The sequence below is a fragment of the Conger conger genome, chromosome 2 (genome assembly GCF_963514075.1).
Source record: "Conger conger chromosome 2, fConCon1.1, whole genome shotgun sequence".
Lineage (NCBI taxonomy): Eukaryota > Metazoa > Chordata > Actinopteri > Anguilliformes > Congridae > Conger > Conger conger.
The window spans coordinates 55,351,634-55,370,543 of NC_083761.1; the positions used below are offsets into that span (position 1 = coordinate 55,351,634).

The 18,910-nt window shown below is 38.9% G+C and overlaps 1 protein-coding gene across 3 annotated transcripts in view; it reads left to right on the top strand.

The window, feature by feature from the left end:
* Positions 1–1,733: 1,733 nt before the first annotated feature.
* Positions 1,734–18,910, top strand: part of LOC133122805 (axin-1-like) — a 38,123-nt gene continuing 20,946 nt past the window's right edge. For all 3 annotated transcript variants that reach the window (XM_061232976.1, XM_061232978.1, XM_061232977.1), the window contains exons 1-2: positions 1,734–1,890; positions 5,487–6,455. In XM_061232976.1, coding sequence (XP_061088960.1) covers positions 5,581–6,455 — 875 coding nt within the window. In that variant the 5' untranslated portion in view covers positions 1,734–1,890; positions 5,487–5,580. The remainder of the gene's footprint in view (positions 1,891–5,486; positions 6,456–18,910) is intronic.

Consider the following 18,910-nt stretch of genomic DNA (forward strand, 5'->3'; position numbering starts at 1 on the left):
AGTTCTTTGCTTCTAGAGTGATTATTGACAAATGAAAAGTTAATTTCCTCCCATGTTAGAGGTAGAGTCAGCTGTGCCATATGCGGCAAAAGCTTCCCACTTAGTGAGAAATGACAGATATTCCACACTGTTGAGGTTCGTCTTTGCATGTCTTAAAATTTATAATGAAGACATTAAATCAGGCGAGAGGTTTAGTTCCACACGTAGACATTTAGATGTTGAGGGAGGGGGCAAGTAATTGGATACTATGGTGTATTTCACTGTAAAATCCAGGTATTGTGTATCATACAAGAGCTTCCAATGGTTCTCTAGATAAGAACTTTTAAATGACATTTCCTGTCTTGTACCAGATGCAAACAATACAAATAGTACCCTTGGTACAAGACAGGAAATGCCATTTAGGGACAAAAGGACCATTAGAAAGCTCATGTATGATACATAATACCCAGGTCACCACTATTTGTATTGTTTGTAGCCTTATTGCTTAAAGAATCTACAACAAGTTAACTTGAAAACTGAAAAAATTGGTTGTAGTGTATTTCTAAATGTGTATTTTTGGGTTTAGATTTATTATAGATGTAATTTTAGTTGATTTAGTGCAATATATAAAAAATAATTTAAGTGAAAAAGAGGTGGGATTTATTTAGGGGTTTCACTTAGTTTTTTTCAGTGTAATCATTCCACTGCAAAATGAATTACCATCTTGATACTTTCCACGCAGAATAGGCACCAGTTTTGTGCATAATATTTTTAGCTTTATAATATATTTATTTTACAATTATTTTATTTCATATTGTGTGTGAGAGAGAGAAATGTATGCATATTGTATACAGCAGCATGCACATATTGAATTGTCCTGTGTACATAGAATACCAACATTTTGAAAAAGAATGACAGCACCTTTAGTATTTTATTGCTATATAGAAAATTAAATGTAATATTTTAAAATCTTTGTATCAATTTTTACTTATCTTTCATAGTTCCCAGGACAATTTACAATAGGTACGGTAATGCTTTGTTCCAAACTTTAGATCTACTATATTTTACCAAACCAAAATATTATTTATGAGGATTTAATAATCCACAAAGTGTTGTGGAGCAAATGGTTGTCACTTAATACAGTTGATAGGTTGAGGAACCACCAAAGATCAGGAAATACTTGCTCTTAATTTAAATGTGGACTTAGTGGCAGTTTCCTAACTGATATAATTTCCTGACATAATTTCCTGTTGATATAGCTATTTGTGTTTTTATATGTTTGTTCAATGTATAACATGTTTATTTTCAAACAAATGTGAAATTACGTGCAATATACTATCTGACATGATCACTTTAGGGGATAACTCACTATGAAATGCCTGTGCATTGGGACCTAAAACTCACTGAATTTTGTGGTCTGCAGTATTTGGACTTCATTATTGCTGTGGACTGACATTGTACTGTACTATTCCTCCTAAAATTACTTTAATTAATTGAACTTATATTCATCTTATCTTCTGTCATGATCGATGGGTACCTCCAGAATTCAGTATTGTATTTACAGAGTACTACAGTGACCTCTCTGAACAGAATGGCTTTCTGTTTATTTTGGAGAAGCAAGCAGTGCCTGACTGCTCCGCGTCTAGGCGTTTCTGTTTTCCCAGGTCGCAGTGCTTTTTGCTACCGCGCGCGGCGCTGCTGAGCACCTATTCCACACACATACATGCACACACTCACAGACACCGACTCGGAATAAGAGAGTGAGAGACAGCCATGGGGAGGTGGAGGAGAACGGATTGTTTTCTTTGTTATTTTTAAACTCTTGTAACTCGTCCTTATGACACGATTCACGGTGAACTGTAAACGCCAGGATCCCCGATGCACTCGAAAACGGGGAGCAGGCTTTCAGAGGTACAGTATGAAACTTTTCCAGCACGGGGTTTAGGATTGCGGTAGTCAAGGATGAAATGTGCCCTCGCTTTGCTGTGTTTGATTCAAATTCTAGATCGAATGGATTTGGGCCGTGAGACCTGATCGATCGAAGAAGCGTATGATCTATGACCAGTGCATATTATCGATGGTTATTTCGCATATTGTGGTACTCCGTAGTCCTAAATAATGTTAACTACAAAGTTGTGTACTTGTCGGTCTGCTGAAGGAAGGGCCTGGCTGTGTGGAGTTTGTTTCTGCTTCCCCTCCCCCATCCGTTTCTGCTGCTGAGACTCCAAGAGGCCAAGACATGAATGCAATGTGGGGCTCACTTCAAAGCAATCGGGAGGGTAGCGAAGGGGGGTGTTATACTAGTAGCTAGCTAGCTAGTAGGAAGCAACGAAAACGCTTGGTTTGCTAAAATAAATCGATCGGTGTTTATGAATAGATCGCTAGAAGTGTATGCGATGAAAATGAGCTAATACTGTTCGTGTGCTTGATGAACGCATAGCTAGCTTGCTAGTCTTTATACCGTTAGCTAAATTAATACAACTTGCTCGTGCTCTTAACGTTAGCCAACAACCGGCCCTGTGTAGCTAGCTTGCTTGTTGGCGTATGGAGCACGATTATGTGGAGAAGCCGAACGGTCTGTGACTGCAGGTAGCCAGCTTGCTAAAGTTAGCTTGCTAGGTGGTTGGCTTACCAAGTTGAAGAATTGATTTCGCGGTTGTTTTAAAACACGATACAGTCAATATAATTAGCTCACCAGCCCTATATGATAAGTGAACATCCTTTATATGGTTGGAAAGTGCAAAGTATGGCTGGATTAGCTCGCTATAGAATGGTATTTTCATAGACGATATTCTTTTGGGTCAAGAAAAACAGCGGAGATGCGTGAACTCGACTATATTCAAAAGTAGCTTGCCAGCTAAGTTACCGTTTAAGTAGTAACTTACCGAGTAACTTATGTAGCTTCTTGCAGCATGCTTGAGGTACATTTACGGAGGACCCATCGACAGTGGTATTGATTTGTTAATCAGTTATGTTAGTTAGCTACGCTAGTTGTTTTGTCTGTAACAGCTAGCTAGATAACTAGTTCTTTTTAACAAAATAATGTCAATAATTTTCCTAATGCAACATTGTGAAATACTAGTCTAGAATAAGTTACTTCAATTTGAACTTTGCAAAATGTATTAGCTAGATGGCTAATTTAAATGTTTTGTTGACTACACAACAAGCTCTCTCGGGATTTTGAAAAGTAATGACAATGGTAAATTGCAGACTGTAATAAAATCTACCTAGCCAATGCATTTTTTATTAAGATCGCTTGACTACCTCATTGTTATGATCATCTACAATGCGTTTTACCATGTCTTCCAAACGGTGATGTTCTCTAGTTGACTATCCTACATGCTCAGATATTGTAAAGTCCCCCCTCACCCAACGTCGTCGATGCTTTGAATCATTTTACAGTATTATTTCAGTTGGCTAATTTATTGTTATTCTCAAGCTCTTTAATACGTTGAAACTGCTCAGTTATGAAAGTAACATAACTAGGGCTAGGAATTATTGTTTCCCTTATTTTAATGTATATGTTCATGGGACATTGTTTGGATTGTAACAACATACTGAAGTTATTCTCAACAAATACAATAAATGGCATGTAAGTGGTTTATTTTTGCGGTGTTTAAATCATGAGTATTAGAGATAATTTAACAATTTCTTGAACACAAGTTTAAAAAGTGTGATGGACTGTAAAGTCATATTTCATTTTCATTTCTGTTTTGTATCTCAGTAGACATAAAATGTTCTGTGTGAGACACATGAGTAACAGGAAACTTGTTTAGTTTGATCCTTTAATCTGCCCATCACCCTTCCATTTTATGGTGTTCACATGCAAGCTTTCCAGAACTTCACACCACAAGGCATCATGAAACTGCATAAACTCCAGACTGATCTTTTAAAGTCGTGTTTTTATGTGTAGTTGGTTTTCTTTGACAGAATCTCCTTTCTACTGTCCCGCTACATGCTGTCTCACTGCCCTAAAGGGACTAAAGTATTTTAACCAAGGTCATGTCGATGCTATCAGTTGGTGTGCTTGAATTCACTGATGCACCGTCACAGTCATGGTAGATTGTGGTGATCTTTTTTAACCTTGAAAATGGTCAATTCTTATTTGCAAGGTCTAGCTCATTGACGGTTTAATACGTCTTAAGGTTTTAAATAGTATTCTCTACAGGGGTGAAAGCAAAGCTGACATGCGTGTTTCCATTTGGAATTGCAGCTGGAAATCCCTTCGGTACATATTTTAGGTGTTAATTTTCATGCAGGGAATCCTTTCTCTGGGCCCAGCAACTGCTCGAGTAAATGTAGAACAAAAAGCACTGATTGAGCAGCAACTAAATATTGAAAGTTTCAGTACATTCATTTCAGAATGAAAAAAAAACAAATTGTGTGGCTTCGTCGTTTCTGGGTGAGGGGTACTGAAACCAGGAAATCAGGAATCTGGTTCACAGTTGTAATGTGCAGCCAACATCACACAAACACAATGGCTGCATGTTGATGTGACACTGAAAGCAGACACCTGATATACCGAAGTAATCCCTCTGGAACACATCCACAGGGGTCATCCTTTTTTGCTGCTCTTCTGTTACTCATTGTAAGTGGATCCATAACCGATTGAAATGGTTTCACCATCTCTGCTAAACTGTGCTATTGTTGATGTGAAAAGCTCCAGCTGGACTGACTTAAAAGGCAGTGGATACGGTGTAGATATTGGCGAAATAATGGTTTACGGTTTTGGTTGTAAATATGAAGACTTCACGGCAAGTAAGGCTGGGCAATAAACCATAACAATAATTAGTGTATATTGTATTAAATATGACAATATATTTGTTTATTTTGCCTTGTTGGGTATTGACTCTGTTTTTTCTTTAATCTTAAATGAATTGGTGAACCTCCAAACTTGGGCCATTTCCTACACAAAACATTATCACTTATCTATGGCCTTGCAGTTTCAAATGTGATCATATGATCATATGTCTTTTTGTTGATAACATGGAAGCGGTCTGGCTGCTGTTAAGGCGTAGTTTAAGTTAGCTTAGATGACTGAAACATCTATTGAAATTGGAAATAGACAATAGTATTTACTCTTGTCAGAATATGTAAACACATGGTGTAATGGAATACATGAAGAATCAAAGTTCTTTGTTTCATCATTCCTAAGTTTTCGAAACAGTTTCTCATATAGTGTGTACATACAACACTGCTCATATCTTGACTTGGGTTTTGTAATGTTGCTTAATAATAATGGTCATTTTCCACATCACACAGCAGAGCTGTGGTACAACTTATGATTCACTTATGTCTATCGGTATGTCTTTGTTTCATTCGTGAAATTTGCTATCAGATGTACTGTAGAATGCGTGCGTTCTGAAATGTTTTGTCTTTTTTGGTTACATGGTTTTAATGTTAACTGAAATTGGTATCCTAAGCATGCATAATTTTTCTGGTGCAAGTTTAAAATGGATTTGGTCTTAATGGGTGTTCTTTTTTTTTTTTTTTTCTCTCGCTTTCAGGAGGAATTCTTTGGCAGCGGCACTAGTAGAAGTCTGGATTTAATTGTATTGAAGATTTTGCCGTGCTGGGACTGGGAAAGTGGACATTTTCACTATGAGTGGGAGAGAGAAGTACCCAGTGGATCTGGGGGGCAACTTCACTGAAGATGCTCCTCGACCCCCAGTCCCTGGGGAGGAGGGAGAGCTGGTGTCCAGTGATGTGCGGCAGTATAACCACAGTTTCTACTCTGTCAAGTGTGAGAGCCTTAAGAGTGAGGCCTCCACAGCCACACCCCGGCGACCGGACCTGGACCTGGGCTACGAGCCCGAGGGAAGTGCCTCTCCTACACCACCCTATTTGAAGTGGGCAGAGTCACTCCACTCCCTCCTGGATGACCAAGATGGGATCCACTTGTTCAGGACTTTCCTCAAGCAGGAGGACTGCGCAGACCTTTTGGACTTCTGGTTTGCATGCAGTGGCTTCCGGAAGCTCGAGGCGAACGAGAGCAACGAGGAGAAGAAACTGAAATTGGCAAAAGCTATTTACAAAAAGTACATCCTGGACAACAATGGGATTGTGTCGAGGCAGATCAAGCCAGCCACTAAAAGCTTCATCAAGGACTGCGTGATGAAGCTACACATCGACCCTGCAATGTTTGACCAGGCTCAGACAGAAATTCAGACTATGATGGAAGAGAACACTTACCCTGTGTTTCTCAAGTCAGACATTTATTTGGAGTACACCAGGACTGGCGGGGAGAGCCCCAAGTTATACAGTGACCAGAGTTCTGCATCAGGGAATGGGAAGGTTTTGCCTGGATATTTACCGACATTGAATGAGGATGAAGAATGGAAGTGTGACCAGGAGCCTGATGAACAGCTGGAGTGTGACCCAACACCCACCAACCGGCTTACCCAGAAGCTGCTCATGGAGACTGTCCCACAGAGGGCGGCTACTAACAAGAGATACCAGGACAACCGGGAGTACAGGTAATTTATATTTGATGCTCTACTTAAAATGTTTGAGCTCTCTGTCCAAATCAAAAGCTGCACAAGGTTAGCTGGAGAGGAATTAATATTTTCACCTTCCCTAATGACTTGTTTCCCAAAGATTTACATTGTATTGGGTTTCCGAAGAATATCTGCATCGGAACACAAGACCAGTGTTGGTCTTGATATCATCACTCTTAACTGTCTGTGACTGTGAAGCACTCTGTTACAGGTTTGGAGAAACTGCTTTGCCTTTTATTAGAAGGCGGAACCACAAGGTCTTTGTGTTACCTTTTGCAGGTGTTCTGTGAAAGGCAAGCTTTTAAAATAGAATAAAGGTTTCTTTGTGAAAAGCTCAACATGATTTCTCTTGAGCAGTTTAACAGAGAACCTGGGCTTAACTGTGGTGTGAAAGTAATGGAATTATTGTCCAACAAAAGGAGTGAGTGAAACTGAGTCGAATACTCATCTCAGAAGGCTAGTAGTCACCCCCGTTTGGTTGAAATGTTGATTGTGCCATGCCAAATACAAATGTTAAAAAGGTTCATAACTGTTGATGTAATGGTGGAATCATCTGCTTAACATGAACTGTCCTAAAGAACTATTCACTGCTCTGTATTATGGTTAAATGCAGAGAAACTGCTGCAGTTGATGTTTCCAGCTGTAACCAGTCATGACCTACAGCCCAAGCTCACACAAGTAGTACAGCATTATTGCCTTCCTCTTGCAAGGTTCTCCCCTAAGAATGTAACTGTGGCTGTGTGCCACTCTGTTCCCTCAATCTCGCCACTGTAGCCAGTGTCACCTGTGTATTGTTGCTGCTTCTTGCAATCAGGGAAGAGGCCTTGCTTCTGTGAAAACATGGAGGAGAAACATCACAAAAGTATCAGCGCTTACTAAATTCTTTTCTCTCCTGTACCGGACTTTTGGTTCAGTTCAATTAGTCTTCGTTCAAGTTCAATTTCAGTGTGGATCTTAAATTCAAAAGTCCCAAGTTCACCCTGATTTACTGTTACTGTGGCAAATTTTGTTCAGTAGGAAATTGTGACTACTTAGATACTTCATAATAAATGAAAATCAGTTTTATCTGTGCCGAAAATGTACTGAACTCTGAAGTCAAAATGGAGGGGCATACTGAACCATGATTATTTTGTTGAGTTAATCAGTATATATAACCTATTTTGTATTGGGCTGTCCGTTCAGAGAAAATACTATTTTAAATGACTCATCGCTTAATTATTTCTGCTTCTTAACTCTTATTGTCTGAAGACTTTTTGTGGGTGGTCTTCATGCTGCCAAAATGACTTAAGGTGCAAAATGCGCCATTGCCCTCCTCCGTAACCAATTCCCCCACCCCCCACTGCCCATATCTCTGCTTTGAAGACACAAGAGCCAGAGCACCACTGTTGAAACATTCGGTCGAGGTCCCTGTGTTGAATTCTTTATAAAAAGAAAAAAAAATCAAGAGATGTTGATCATGATATTGTATCTTGTATCTTTTTGTGTCATGGCTGGTTATATTGTGATTTCTCCAAGGTTCTGCAGAGTTATAACCGTTTTACACTTTAATTTGAATTAATTTAGTTTGAAAGCAAGTGGAATTTTCAGCAAGACAAGTGTGCTGCTTTGTTTCAACTTTATCACTAGTAGAAACAACTTAAGAGATGCAGCTTGTCGACTCCATCCACGGCTCACTTGATGTCTGTAATTTTCATCACTAGAATTATTGCTCATTCTGCTCAACAAAAAAAGATAATGCAAACCACCTAAGCCTAAACCGGGCAAGGCATCCCGTTTGCAGCCCTACAGTGGGGAAAATTAGTTATGAAGCATTGTGTTCTTTTGGCGAAACAAATAATTATTTGAAGCTATAAAATGAACAGTATGAATACGCTGGAACCAAATTCACCTCATTGACGGAAATAGGATTTTTTGCGTTTTATTGCATAAAAGCTCAAGTCCAAGTACCAACTGGTATTTGAGGCTGGCTTGGAAGCCCAGGATGTTACTAACGATTCCCAGGCTTTGGACTACTGATAATGTTACAAAGGCTGACTGGCTGGCTTTTTCCTGTTCCATATTTTGCACTTTTAATGTCGTTACTGAACAATTTTTTTTACACCCCTTTGCGAGGCGGTTTGGGGAGTAGCAGGTTCATTTTGCTCCCCAGATTTTAAAGAAATATTCTTGGTATTTGCTGCTGGAATTCTGTAGTGCAGTGATTCAGGTTTGCAGAATGATATGTCCTCAAATTACGCTTTTCTCTTAGGAAAACATTTAAGCTATATTGTTTAAAGACGTGGTTGTATTCCTCTCAGAAGCAATGATAATTATATTTTTGGATATATATCCACCAGTTGATTGTTTTCTGAACATAAAAGCCCCATGTTGTGCTTGATAGGGGCCCTTTTAATCTTAATGCTCCCTAAAATAATCAATCTGTCACAGAGGGCTACTTGAATGTGTATTTTGACCTGCTTCACTTGCATTTTAAACATCTTAATAATAGCTACTTCTGTGGCAATATCGAATAATAAATCACACATAGAGTTCGAAAGCACCCATTTTAGGAGCATTTTCACAGGCTTCACAAACTCACACCAACAATTTAAATTGAGTGCTTTATTTTTAAAACTACATGCATGTGCTTTTATATTGTGTGGCAGTATATTGTTAATATCTGTTTTTTATCTAGTTGTCTCCAAACTCCGTTCCGGTTACAATTTGGTTGTATCATCTTGTAAACAATGCTTGTGGCTGTTGATTGGTGCCATTTCCTTACTGTTATCTTTTGCTTGCTTGCACTTCATTATTCTATTTCTTGGTAATGTTTTTTCAATCCCTTGGAACATCGTTTTGAATAGAATGCTAGATGTTGTATTCGTTGTATGGATTTTTAACTACTTTTAGGCCCATCTAAAAAGGAACCATATATCATCTTAAGCTGTATTACCCATCTACATTTGAGCTACATACAGGCCTTCTGCATAGAAATGACTTGCCACAAATGTGATATGCATGTGCACTGTGCTTAAGTGTTCTCAATTTTTACTGTGCAAAAATGTCAGCAGTGGGTTACTGAGGCATTAGTTAATGAATCATTGAATAATTGTATATTTACAACACCACCTTTTATACATAGCTTTTATTAATGTTTCAACAGAATTCCAACTGTTAGGGAAAGATCCTGAAAGCTAGCGGGTTGATCATTTTAAGTACAGTCCCCTCCAAATGTTTTGGAACAGCAAGGTCAATGCCTTTGTTTTTGCTATACAGACAATTCGAGGTCAAAAGATGACATGAGTTTGAGGTCAAAAGATGACATGAGATGACAGATCTGAATTTCATCTTTTATTTCCTGGTATTTCTAGATTTGTTAAACAACTTAGAACATACCACATTTTGTATCAGACCATCTGATTTTTAGACTGACCGGAGTTTCTTGTTGCCCAGATGTGTCCTGTTTAATTCGTTAAACAATAAATAGTTCTGAATGTCTACTCTTGATTTTAGCCTTGGGTTTTTCCAGTGGAGACTGCATTTGTGTTAGAAAAGATAAACTGACCTGAAGACCAGAGAACTATCTTTGGGAGAAAATAAAGCTATTTTGAAGCTTAGAAAAGAGGGGAATTGATCAGAGCCATTGCTCAAGTATTGGGGATAGCTTGTACAACAACATGGAATGACCTGAAAAAGAAATAAACCATTGGCACAACAGACATCAAACAGTTTGACCAAGGAAAACAAGTTGATGACCGAAACATTGTGAGAGCTGTGAAGAAAACCCCCAAAACATCAGTCAGTGACATTATAACTATAGGTACTGAAACTGTACCTTAGTCCTACCTCCTGATTTCCCCCGCCCCCCTTTCTGATATCCCTATCCCTCTTGTCTAACCCCCCCAAAAAAAAATTGCGCTTAATATGACCGTATGTTTAGAACAACACTTCATGTGTATTTTACTAGTTATGGATGTGATGCTTTAACTTGTGGAAGAACCTATGCACTTGTAAATCGCTTTGGATTAAAAGCGTCTGCCAAATTACAAAAATGTTAAATGTAAACAATCTCCACAGGGCAGGGGTGAAGGTGTCTCAATCAACCATTTGAAGAAGACTTGGAAAGCAGCAATAGAGGAGCTGTACCACAAGATTGAAATCACTCATTATTAGTAAGAATTGGAAGGCGAGATTACAATTTGCAAAGAAGTACAGAGATGAACCACCAATGTTCTGGAATAAACTTTTATGGACTGATGAGACCAGGATTAACCTCAACCAAAGTGTGGAGAAAGGTTGGGCTTGCATGGCTCCTTCTTCTCCTTGGTGATGTAACTGTAGCAGCAGGATGGATTCAGAAGTCTGCAAAAATAATCTGTCTGCCAACCTAGAGAAATGTGTCCAAACTAATTGGGAGGAACTTCATCATGCAGCAAGACAATGACCCAAAACACACTGCCAACACAGCAAAGGACTTCATTAGGGAGAAGAAGTGGAAGGTTTCAAACTGGCCAAGTCAATTACCGGACCGTAACCCAATTGAGCATGCATTTCACTTTCTGAAGCGGAGATTGAAGGGGCTTTTTATCTCAAAAGTTTATTGCAAAAACAAAGGAATTGGCCTTGTTGTTCCAATACTTTTGGAGGGGACTGTAGTGTATAATCCCTGTGAAATTAAATGGTTAGGCCACGCAGTGGCCACGCTAGCCAGTGTAGTGTTTTTTTGGAACGCAAGATATTTCAGTCTGTTTTATACCGATTTACGTGTGTTCTGATAAAAGCTACCAACAACATGACGTCTCATTTTGATTTCGCATTCAAATGCAGCGTTTTCTCTTTCGCCATGCTATCAATGGCTGTGTAGCTATTATGATCTGTAAATAATACCAATGTATAATAAGACAATTGGCTCAAAGAAACGGGAGTAATTTTATTGCTGCGGTTCATTTTTTTGGTCATTGCCTGTTGCAATCTTTAAAAAAGACCTTGGAATATTTGCGTTTATAGAATGCAGTATATGCGTTTTCCTGAGTTTTGGCTCTCTCTACGTGAAATGCAGAATTCTGCATTAACACAACCTCTGGGTGTGTTTTTTGTATGTATTTTAAGTAAAATAACACAGACAAGTCAAAGATACTTTAAGGTTGATTCCATCAAGTCATTCCATTAACTCATATTGGCATGTGACGTACTGGGATCTCATGTTTGATTGTAGGTTTGCTATGTATTCACTAGAGCATGACATTAACATCCAACTCATTCTAAACATTCTTTGTGTTTCAAGGCAAAAAATAGCAACTGTAAGCTTAAAGAAAAAGCCAGCATTTGCTAAATATGTGCAACTGAATTTTTGTTAAACACACTATTCTTAATGGCTTACATGGATGCGTATAGGCTGCTGCTGCCTATAGTGGTGTTTGTGGGAGTGGAATTGCTATAGTGAGTTGGATGCCGTTATGGCTGCTAAAAATTCAAAAGCAAGTATGTTTTTAAGAAATCACTGCTAGGGGTAAGGATTCAAATGGAAACATTTCAACTTCCATCACCATAAAAGGTGTGAACAGACCTGCTGCTTACACTTTTAATCAGAAAAGCTGCCAAGTGTGTTTGTTTGGTGCTCTTCATTATTAAGCTTGCCAGTGCCAGCATGAATTGCGGGAAACCTGTAGTCTGGTCGATCATTGTTCCATCTCATTGCTAACACTGTGAAAGGCGTTAAGTTGCCTGTGGAAACGGTGCATGATGTGACCTGCGGACATCACTCATTCCTGCATTTGTGCTTATTTATGATTTTTGCTTTGGCAAATCCAGTTGGTCTGATTCCAAAGGCAGGAGCTGTTAGAGTTATAACAGGATGGCTGGGAAGGTGGTAATCATTCTCTTGGGCACAAGTAATTGAAAAAAGACTTTGTAAAGGCACAAGCACACGGACAGGCTGGACCAACATCCCAGGTACAATCTTGATGTCATTGTTCCACTTATCCAAATTGGTGATGTTATTTTTTGAAAAATAAAAAATATAAATTCAATGCACAGACAACAAGAAGCTAAATCATGAAATAAGGCCTACGTTCTTGATATGCTGTTCCTAACATTGGCTATTAAACACATATGCATATGCTGCCTATGTACAAGTCTAGCAGAATGTTGTCCTATCCGGGCTGGGCTACTGGATTTAGGTGCTTGTTAGCCCAGAGGACTAGCACATTAATGTATGATTTGATCACCGCTGATGGTAGAAACCAGCTCAAAGCAGGGCAACCCCTTCCCTCAGGTTTTACCGACAGTTTCCCGTGTGGCGTTTCCCAAATGACGAGGTTAGTACACATTCTCCTCATTACGCACTGCTCTCGTCTTTTGTCTATTAGTGAGGAATGTCTCCACTCCACATAAACGCATTCAGTAGAAAATTCTGTACAAGTTCCAGTTGTGAAGGTAATTTAGTATAAAAATGTGTCCTTTTGAAAGTCCTGTTTGGGTAAGCCATGTTTTGATATCTAAAATGCGAGATGTGAAAATTCTCCAGTCATGTGTGGAGTTAAAGGCTTGGGATGTGTTTTTGTACCGGGGCATGTTTTAATATTTTATATGCACAGCATAACTGAAGCCCTATTGTTTGAGGGGAAAAATGAAGGAGCTTGCATGTACAACAAAAAGGAATATATTTTATTTCAGACACTGCATATATGATGCATATATTATGCACAGTCACATTGAATCACCTAGCATGTTTTGTCCTATATAAGCAAAGGGGAGTGTATCTCCTGTAATGTAATTAATATGTGGAATATGGAGCTGTGAAAAAGGAATATGATGAGCATGACTGAGGCTCTGGGAAAGGTTTAGAATTTTCTTCCCTAAAATCCCTAAATTTGCGATTCACATTCCTGGGAATCTTTACAGTTTAATGTGCCTGCCTGCCTGCCTGCCTGCCTGTCTAAACCATAAGAACATTCTGGATAATTTCATCTGTATATTCAGTGAAAGACTTCTGTAATCCTTAGGCAGATTTTTTCTTTCCTTCATTGACAGTGTTCATGAGCCATCCCAAATGCCCCGTGCTTAGGTAGAATGCACCCCCAAAGCTGCATATTTTATTTGGATTTCCTATCTGGACTCTCCCTTTTCTGAAATTCTACTCGTTTACATCTTTACTTGGAGATCCTTTTAATTGAAGCATTTTGAAGGCGGAAATTGGTGCACTGCAGTTTTGTTTAATTTTCAGTATTACCTCAGTTTTACCTTACACGATTGGCCAGTCCAATTGTTTTTTTTTTTTTTCTTCAATTAAGTAAAAAGTGTATGTCAATAAGGCTCTCTTTTCAGACATAAATGTTGAGGTTTTATTGGTCGTGATGAATGCAAGTGTCAGGAAAATGATCTGCCCCCAGCCTAGTGATTATTATTGAGTCATACGTGGTAGGGATTTCAGTCGAAGCTTAAGTGTTATTTGAGCACAGTTCGCATTATACAAAGTAAGCCTGCTCCCCGGATGAAGTCAAGTTTAGCCTTGCACTCATAATTCAGAATGTGTTGCTTATAATGGTGTATTTTCTTTGTGATTGAAGCTGAAGACTTGTTTTCAGCTTCAAGGATTGAGGCCCAGTGTCCACTGGTCAAAACTTTCAAAAAAAAAAAAAATACTCTTTGTCACAGCCAACTATGCAAGGGATAATGTACAAGTAGGATGTTTTTTTTCAAAATAATTGCATTTATAATTCTATCCACATGTTGATCGGTAAAAGTCTTGAATTTATTTCAGCCTAAAACATTTATGAAGCTACCTTGCGGAATAGTTGATTAAGGACTTTGTGGTGTAACATGTCAGTCCATTTAAACATTCAGAATTGCATGAGTGCAATTCACTTTTTTTTTGCACAAGTAATCACTGTACATACAGTCACTGAGCACTTCAACTACACAGGAATTAATACTGGGTTGGGCCTCGCTTCACTCTCAAAACAGCCTCAATTCTTTGTGGCGTGGATTCCACAAGATGTTGAAAACATTCCTTTGAGATTCTGTTCCATTTTGACATGATTGCATCACACAATTGCTGCAGATTTGCCAGCTGCACATTCAGGATGCAAATCTCCTGTTCTACCACATCCCAAAGGTGTTCTATTAGATTCAGATCCGGTGACTGGGAAGGCCACCAAAGAACATTGAACTCATTGTCATGTAGCAATTAGAAGATGGGTAAATTGTGGCCATAAGGTTAGCAACTATACTCAAATAGGCTGTGGCATTCAAGCAATGATTGATTGATATTAACAGGCCCGAAGTGTGCCAAGAAAACATTCCCCACGCCATCATACCACCACTACTAGCCTGGACTGACACAAGGCAGGTTGGGTCCATGGATTCATGCTGTTGGCACCAAATTCTAACCCTACCATCTGTGTGCCTTAGCAGAAACCGAGATTCATCTGACCAGGCTACCTTTTTTTTTTTTTTTTTTTTTTTTTTTTCTCTCCTCAGTCTTCCATTTTCGTGAGCCCACTGTGCCCACTGCAGCCTCAGCTTTCTGTTCTTGGCTGACAGAAGTGAACCCAATGTGGTCTTCTGCTGTTGTAGCCCGTCCGCCTCAAGGTTCGACATATTTTGCATTCTGAGATGCTTTTCTGCTCACCACAGTTGTACAGTGGTTATCTGAGTTACCGTAGCCTTTCTGTCAGCTCAAACCTGTCTGGCCATTCTCCGTTGAAATCTCATCAACAAGGACACAGAACCGCTACTCATTGTATGTTTTTTGTTTTTCCACACCATTCTGAGTAAACTCTAGAGAATGTTGTGCGAGATCAGCAGTTACAGAAATACTCAAAAACAATTATGCCGTGGAATAAATCACTGAGATCACATTTTTTCCCCATTCGGATGATTGATGAACATTAACTCCTGACCCGTATCTACACGATTTTATGCTGCCACGCGATTGGCTCATTAGATAATCGCATGAATAAGTAGGTGTATAGGTGTTCCTAATAAAGTGCTCAGTGAGTCCATGTTTCTGTGTGTACTCCATCTGCTGCTAGCTACAATTTTAGGCCTCCATAGAACTAGTTAAAGTAGACTGCTGCTAAACTCTCCTGCTTCGAAGGGCATACGATTCTATTGATCAACTAAAGGCATGGCATTCTGGTTATCCCCTTGAGTTTAATAAACAAATAAATGCTGCAGTTTAAGAAACGTTGTGCTGTACCCAGAGTTCCAACTGCATCTGGCATAACCATTAGAGCATTCTCAGAAATTACAGCATGACAGTCCAAGGACAAAATAAATCATACTAAAAACATTTATTGCACTGTACAATCAGCTATTTCCTGCTGTAGACGATTTGTGTTAGCACAACCTTATCAAATACATTTTGCTGAACTATTGTCTGCAGCAGTCTGTCCGACCGAATGTGCCTGTGGAACTGCACAGTATCTCTTCAGTACAAGATAACATTTCATTGAGCTTTGTGAAAGACATTTTCAGCTCAGATATGTCATGTTCAATTTAACCGCTCAAATGATTAATGCAGATTTGAAATCACACAAGGCACCTGGGGTTCAGAGGCTCAGACACAACAGGGCCATTGCAATTTTTGATCTTTGAAACATGAAAAAGACAAGTGCTAAACAAATGAAAGATTTTTTCCCCCCCTGATGAATACATACCAATACTATGCTCCTTGGATGTAAAAAAAGAAAAAGAAAAGAAAAGATTGTTGGTATCCTATACAATGAGTAAGGTTGGTCAGTATTCTTTTTAATATGGGCCTACTGTAGGCTATAATTGTGTGTATGATTGTATTGAGGTCTGCTTGTACTTTCTCAGCTGAACCAGTTATGAAGCAACTAGATAATCTGAAGTAGATATTATATTCTGTTCTAAAAATATGTTAAATAGAATTTGTACTTCAACATGTTTTTCTGTTCAGAGGGTTTTTGCCCCATTTCACAGAGGTTGTAGCCTACGTTCTAAGGTAAAGAAACTTAAATTCATTAAGTGTGGTCTGAAGTCTGAAAATGCAGAAGACTGCCTCACTGTGGTTTCCTTATCATGGATAGATTTTAAAGGGTCAACATTTACCTTTATATCACCTTTGACATTCTCATGTTCTTCCAGTGTTAATGCTCCCCTCCTGCAAATGAGTGTGAAGCCCTATAGTGCATTTATTTTTGGCATATCCATGTTGTAAAGTTGCTCATGATTTTTTTTCCCCCTTGCCCTTTTTACCTTTTGTCCCATGTAGTAATAGAGATTTAGCCTAAGAAGTTTCAAGCAACTTTAAAATGAGAAGAATTAAATAATGGGTGTAACATTAATTCATAATTCAAGTGTCGCCATAGGGATAAGGCTTGCCACTAATGGGAAGATCGGGTATGAAACATAACCTCAATGCGGATTGTCCCTGCAGTTTACGCAGTCTCTTTGTAGATGTCTTGAGTTCATTTGCAGTTTATGGATACCCACCCCACTGTGAGTCTGAGGCTGCATTGTGTGTGGTCTCCGATATACAAAGCCAGTGCATATGGCCCTGCCTTTGATCTGACGTTGCAGTGGAACATTAGGAAGTGAAAGAGGCGGTGAGAATTCCAAACGCTGCCCTTCAAGTGCCACATTGTTTCTGGGAAAAGTTCAAGCTCTTTTTTTATTTTTATTTATGATTGTGTAGTCTAGAAAATCATTTTAATGTTTTGGGAACAATTATAAATACGTCAGTACTCCTGAAATTCCACCCTTCAATTAAAATCAATGAAATAAATAAATATAAAATGCTAGCCTAAATGTTAAGCCTAAAATGGGAGCCAGTGGTACCCTCTGCTGTCTCAGTCTGCTCAGACAATGACAGACTCAGTCTCTTTTGAACTTTCATTCCTGATCTTTTGCCTATTTTTAGACTCACTTTTATGATGTATGTCACAAACAAGCCTGAGAGCATGAGTTTTTCCATGTAGGAGCATATATGTATATTTGGACAATTGTGATAATTACAATTTGCTATGGCTGCCTATTTGTTTTGTATATTCCTTTGGGGAGATAAGGGAGGTTAATTAATTTTGTATGTATATAGCGGTTGGGTTTGCTAACATTCAGACTGAATTTCTGAACTGTCCGTATCCCCCACTAAAGAGCTCTTTACGACCATTTGGTATGTGACCATATACTTCATTGTGACTAATGTGTAAAGTCAATCCATGTTGTTCATTGATTGATAATTAAATTCTCCTTTAGTATTTTGTAGCCATAGGCCGGACTTTATAAAGATAATGAGCTGTTTGTGAGGATTGAACATGTCGGTAAACCCGTCCGTGGGGTTGGGAGTCCTGGAAGATGGGCATGCACAGCTGCTCTGCGCTGACATTGGACGTAATATTGCTGTCTGCGTGCTGCAGTGGGTTGTGGGTTGTTAACATGGTCCATGTTAAAGTAACTGCAATTGACAAATGAAATGCACCTTCTAGCCAGGGCTTACTCCACCAGCAAGAGGTTGATGGGCTATTGGTTTATCCACATGGTTAATTGGTTATCCTGATTACGACCCCCTGTCATCTATGTTGCTAATCTAATTGCTGCTTATTAAACTCAAACAATGATTGACTGACCATTTAGGAATGACAGACAGATACTGTTGCACTGGTTCACTTAGGCATGCCTTTTGTAGTAGATTTGGTCTACCAACATTCACTTTTCTTGCTTACACACTCCATTAGGTCAATTAGTTGTTTCTGTAAATGTCGCAATTAGCCACTAAATTGTGAAAGTAGGTGTTTGACTTTTGTTTGAGTGCCCTTGTGCCTTTGTTTGAGGATCCCTGTAGAAAAACAATTGAACTACTAGTTAAAATGAGTGAGTTTTGTGAGGGACAAACTAGTGAACCGACTCCATCTCCCTTTTGAAAGTGGCAGAGAAAATGCATTAAGAAAACAATGTTTGGTTTAGTTTTTGGGACCTGAGGAAGTTTGACAATTAAATGGTGTGTCCGTTGCTCTTAGGCCTAATTGATAATTGATGCTTTCGCTTCACTGAATCTATACCTTTAGCTTCTGTTGCTAGAATCTCAACCAATTTTTACTGTTTATTCTTGCTTCCTTCAAATGTGCCACATTTCTCAACCATAAATGAAGGAAATCTGCCAGTTATCTAGCAAGATAAGGCAACTGCCTAGCCAGCTGATTAGCGCTTGAGAGGTTATGAAATGAAAATGCTTTTCATTATCAAAAGCTTGGTTGTGAATGAGCAACAACTGGAAACGAGTGAGAATCACCTAGCAGCTACCCTTGACCATTGGCTCTTTAGCCAGTAAATGGTTAGAGGCCACACAAAAACAAGTTCTTCCTTATGACTCTGCACAGGAAAAAAAATAATTTTAAGGTTTCATCATGGATTCCTCAGAAATGTGCATATTGGCTCTGTACATGGCCTCCTTCATATTTTGTACATTTATAAGGGGCAAATAAGCAGCT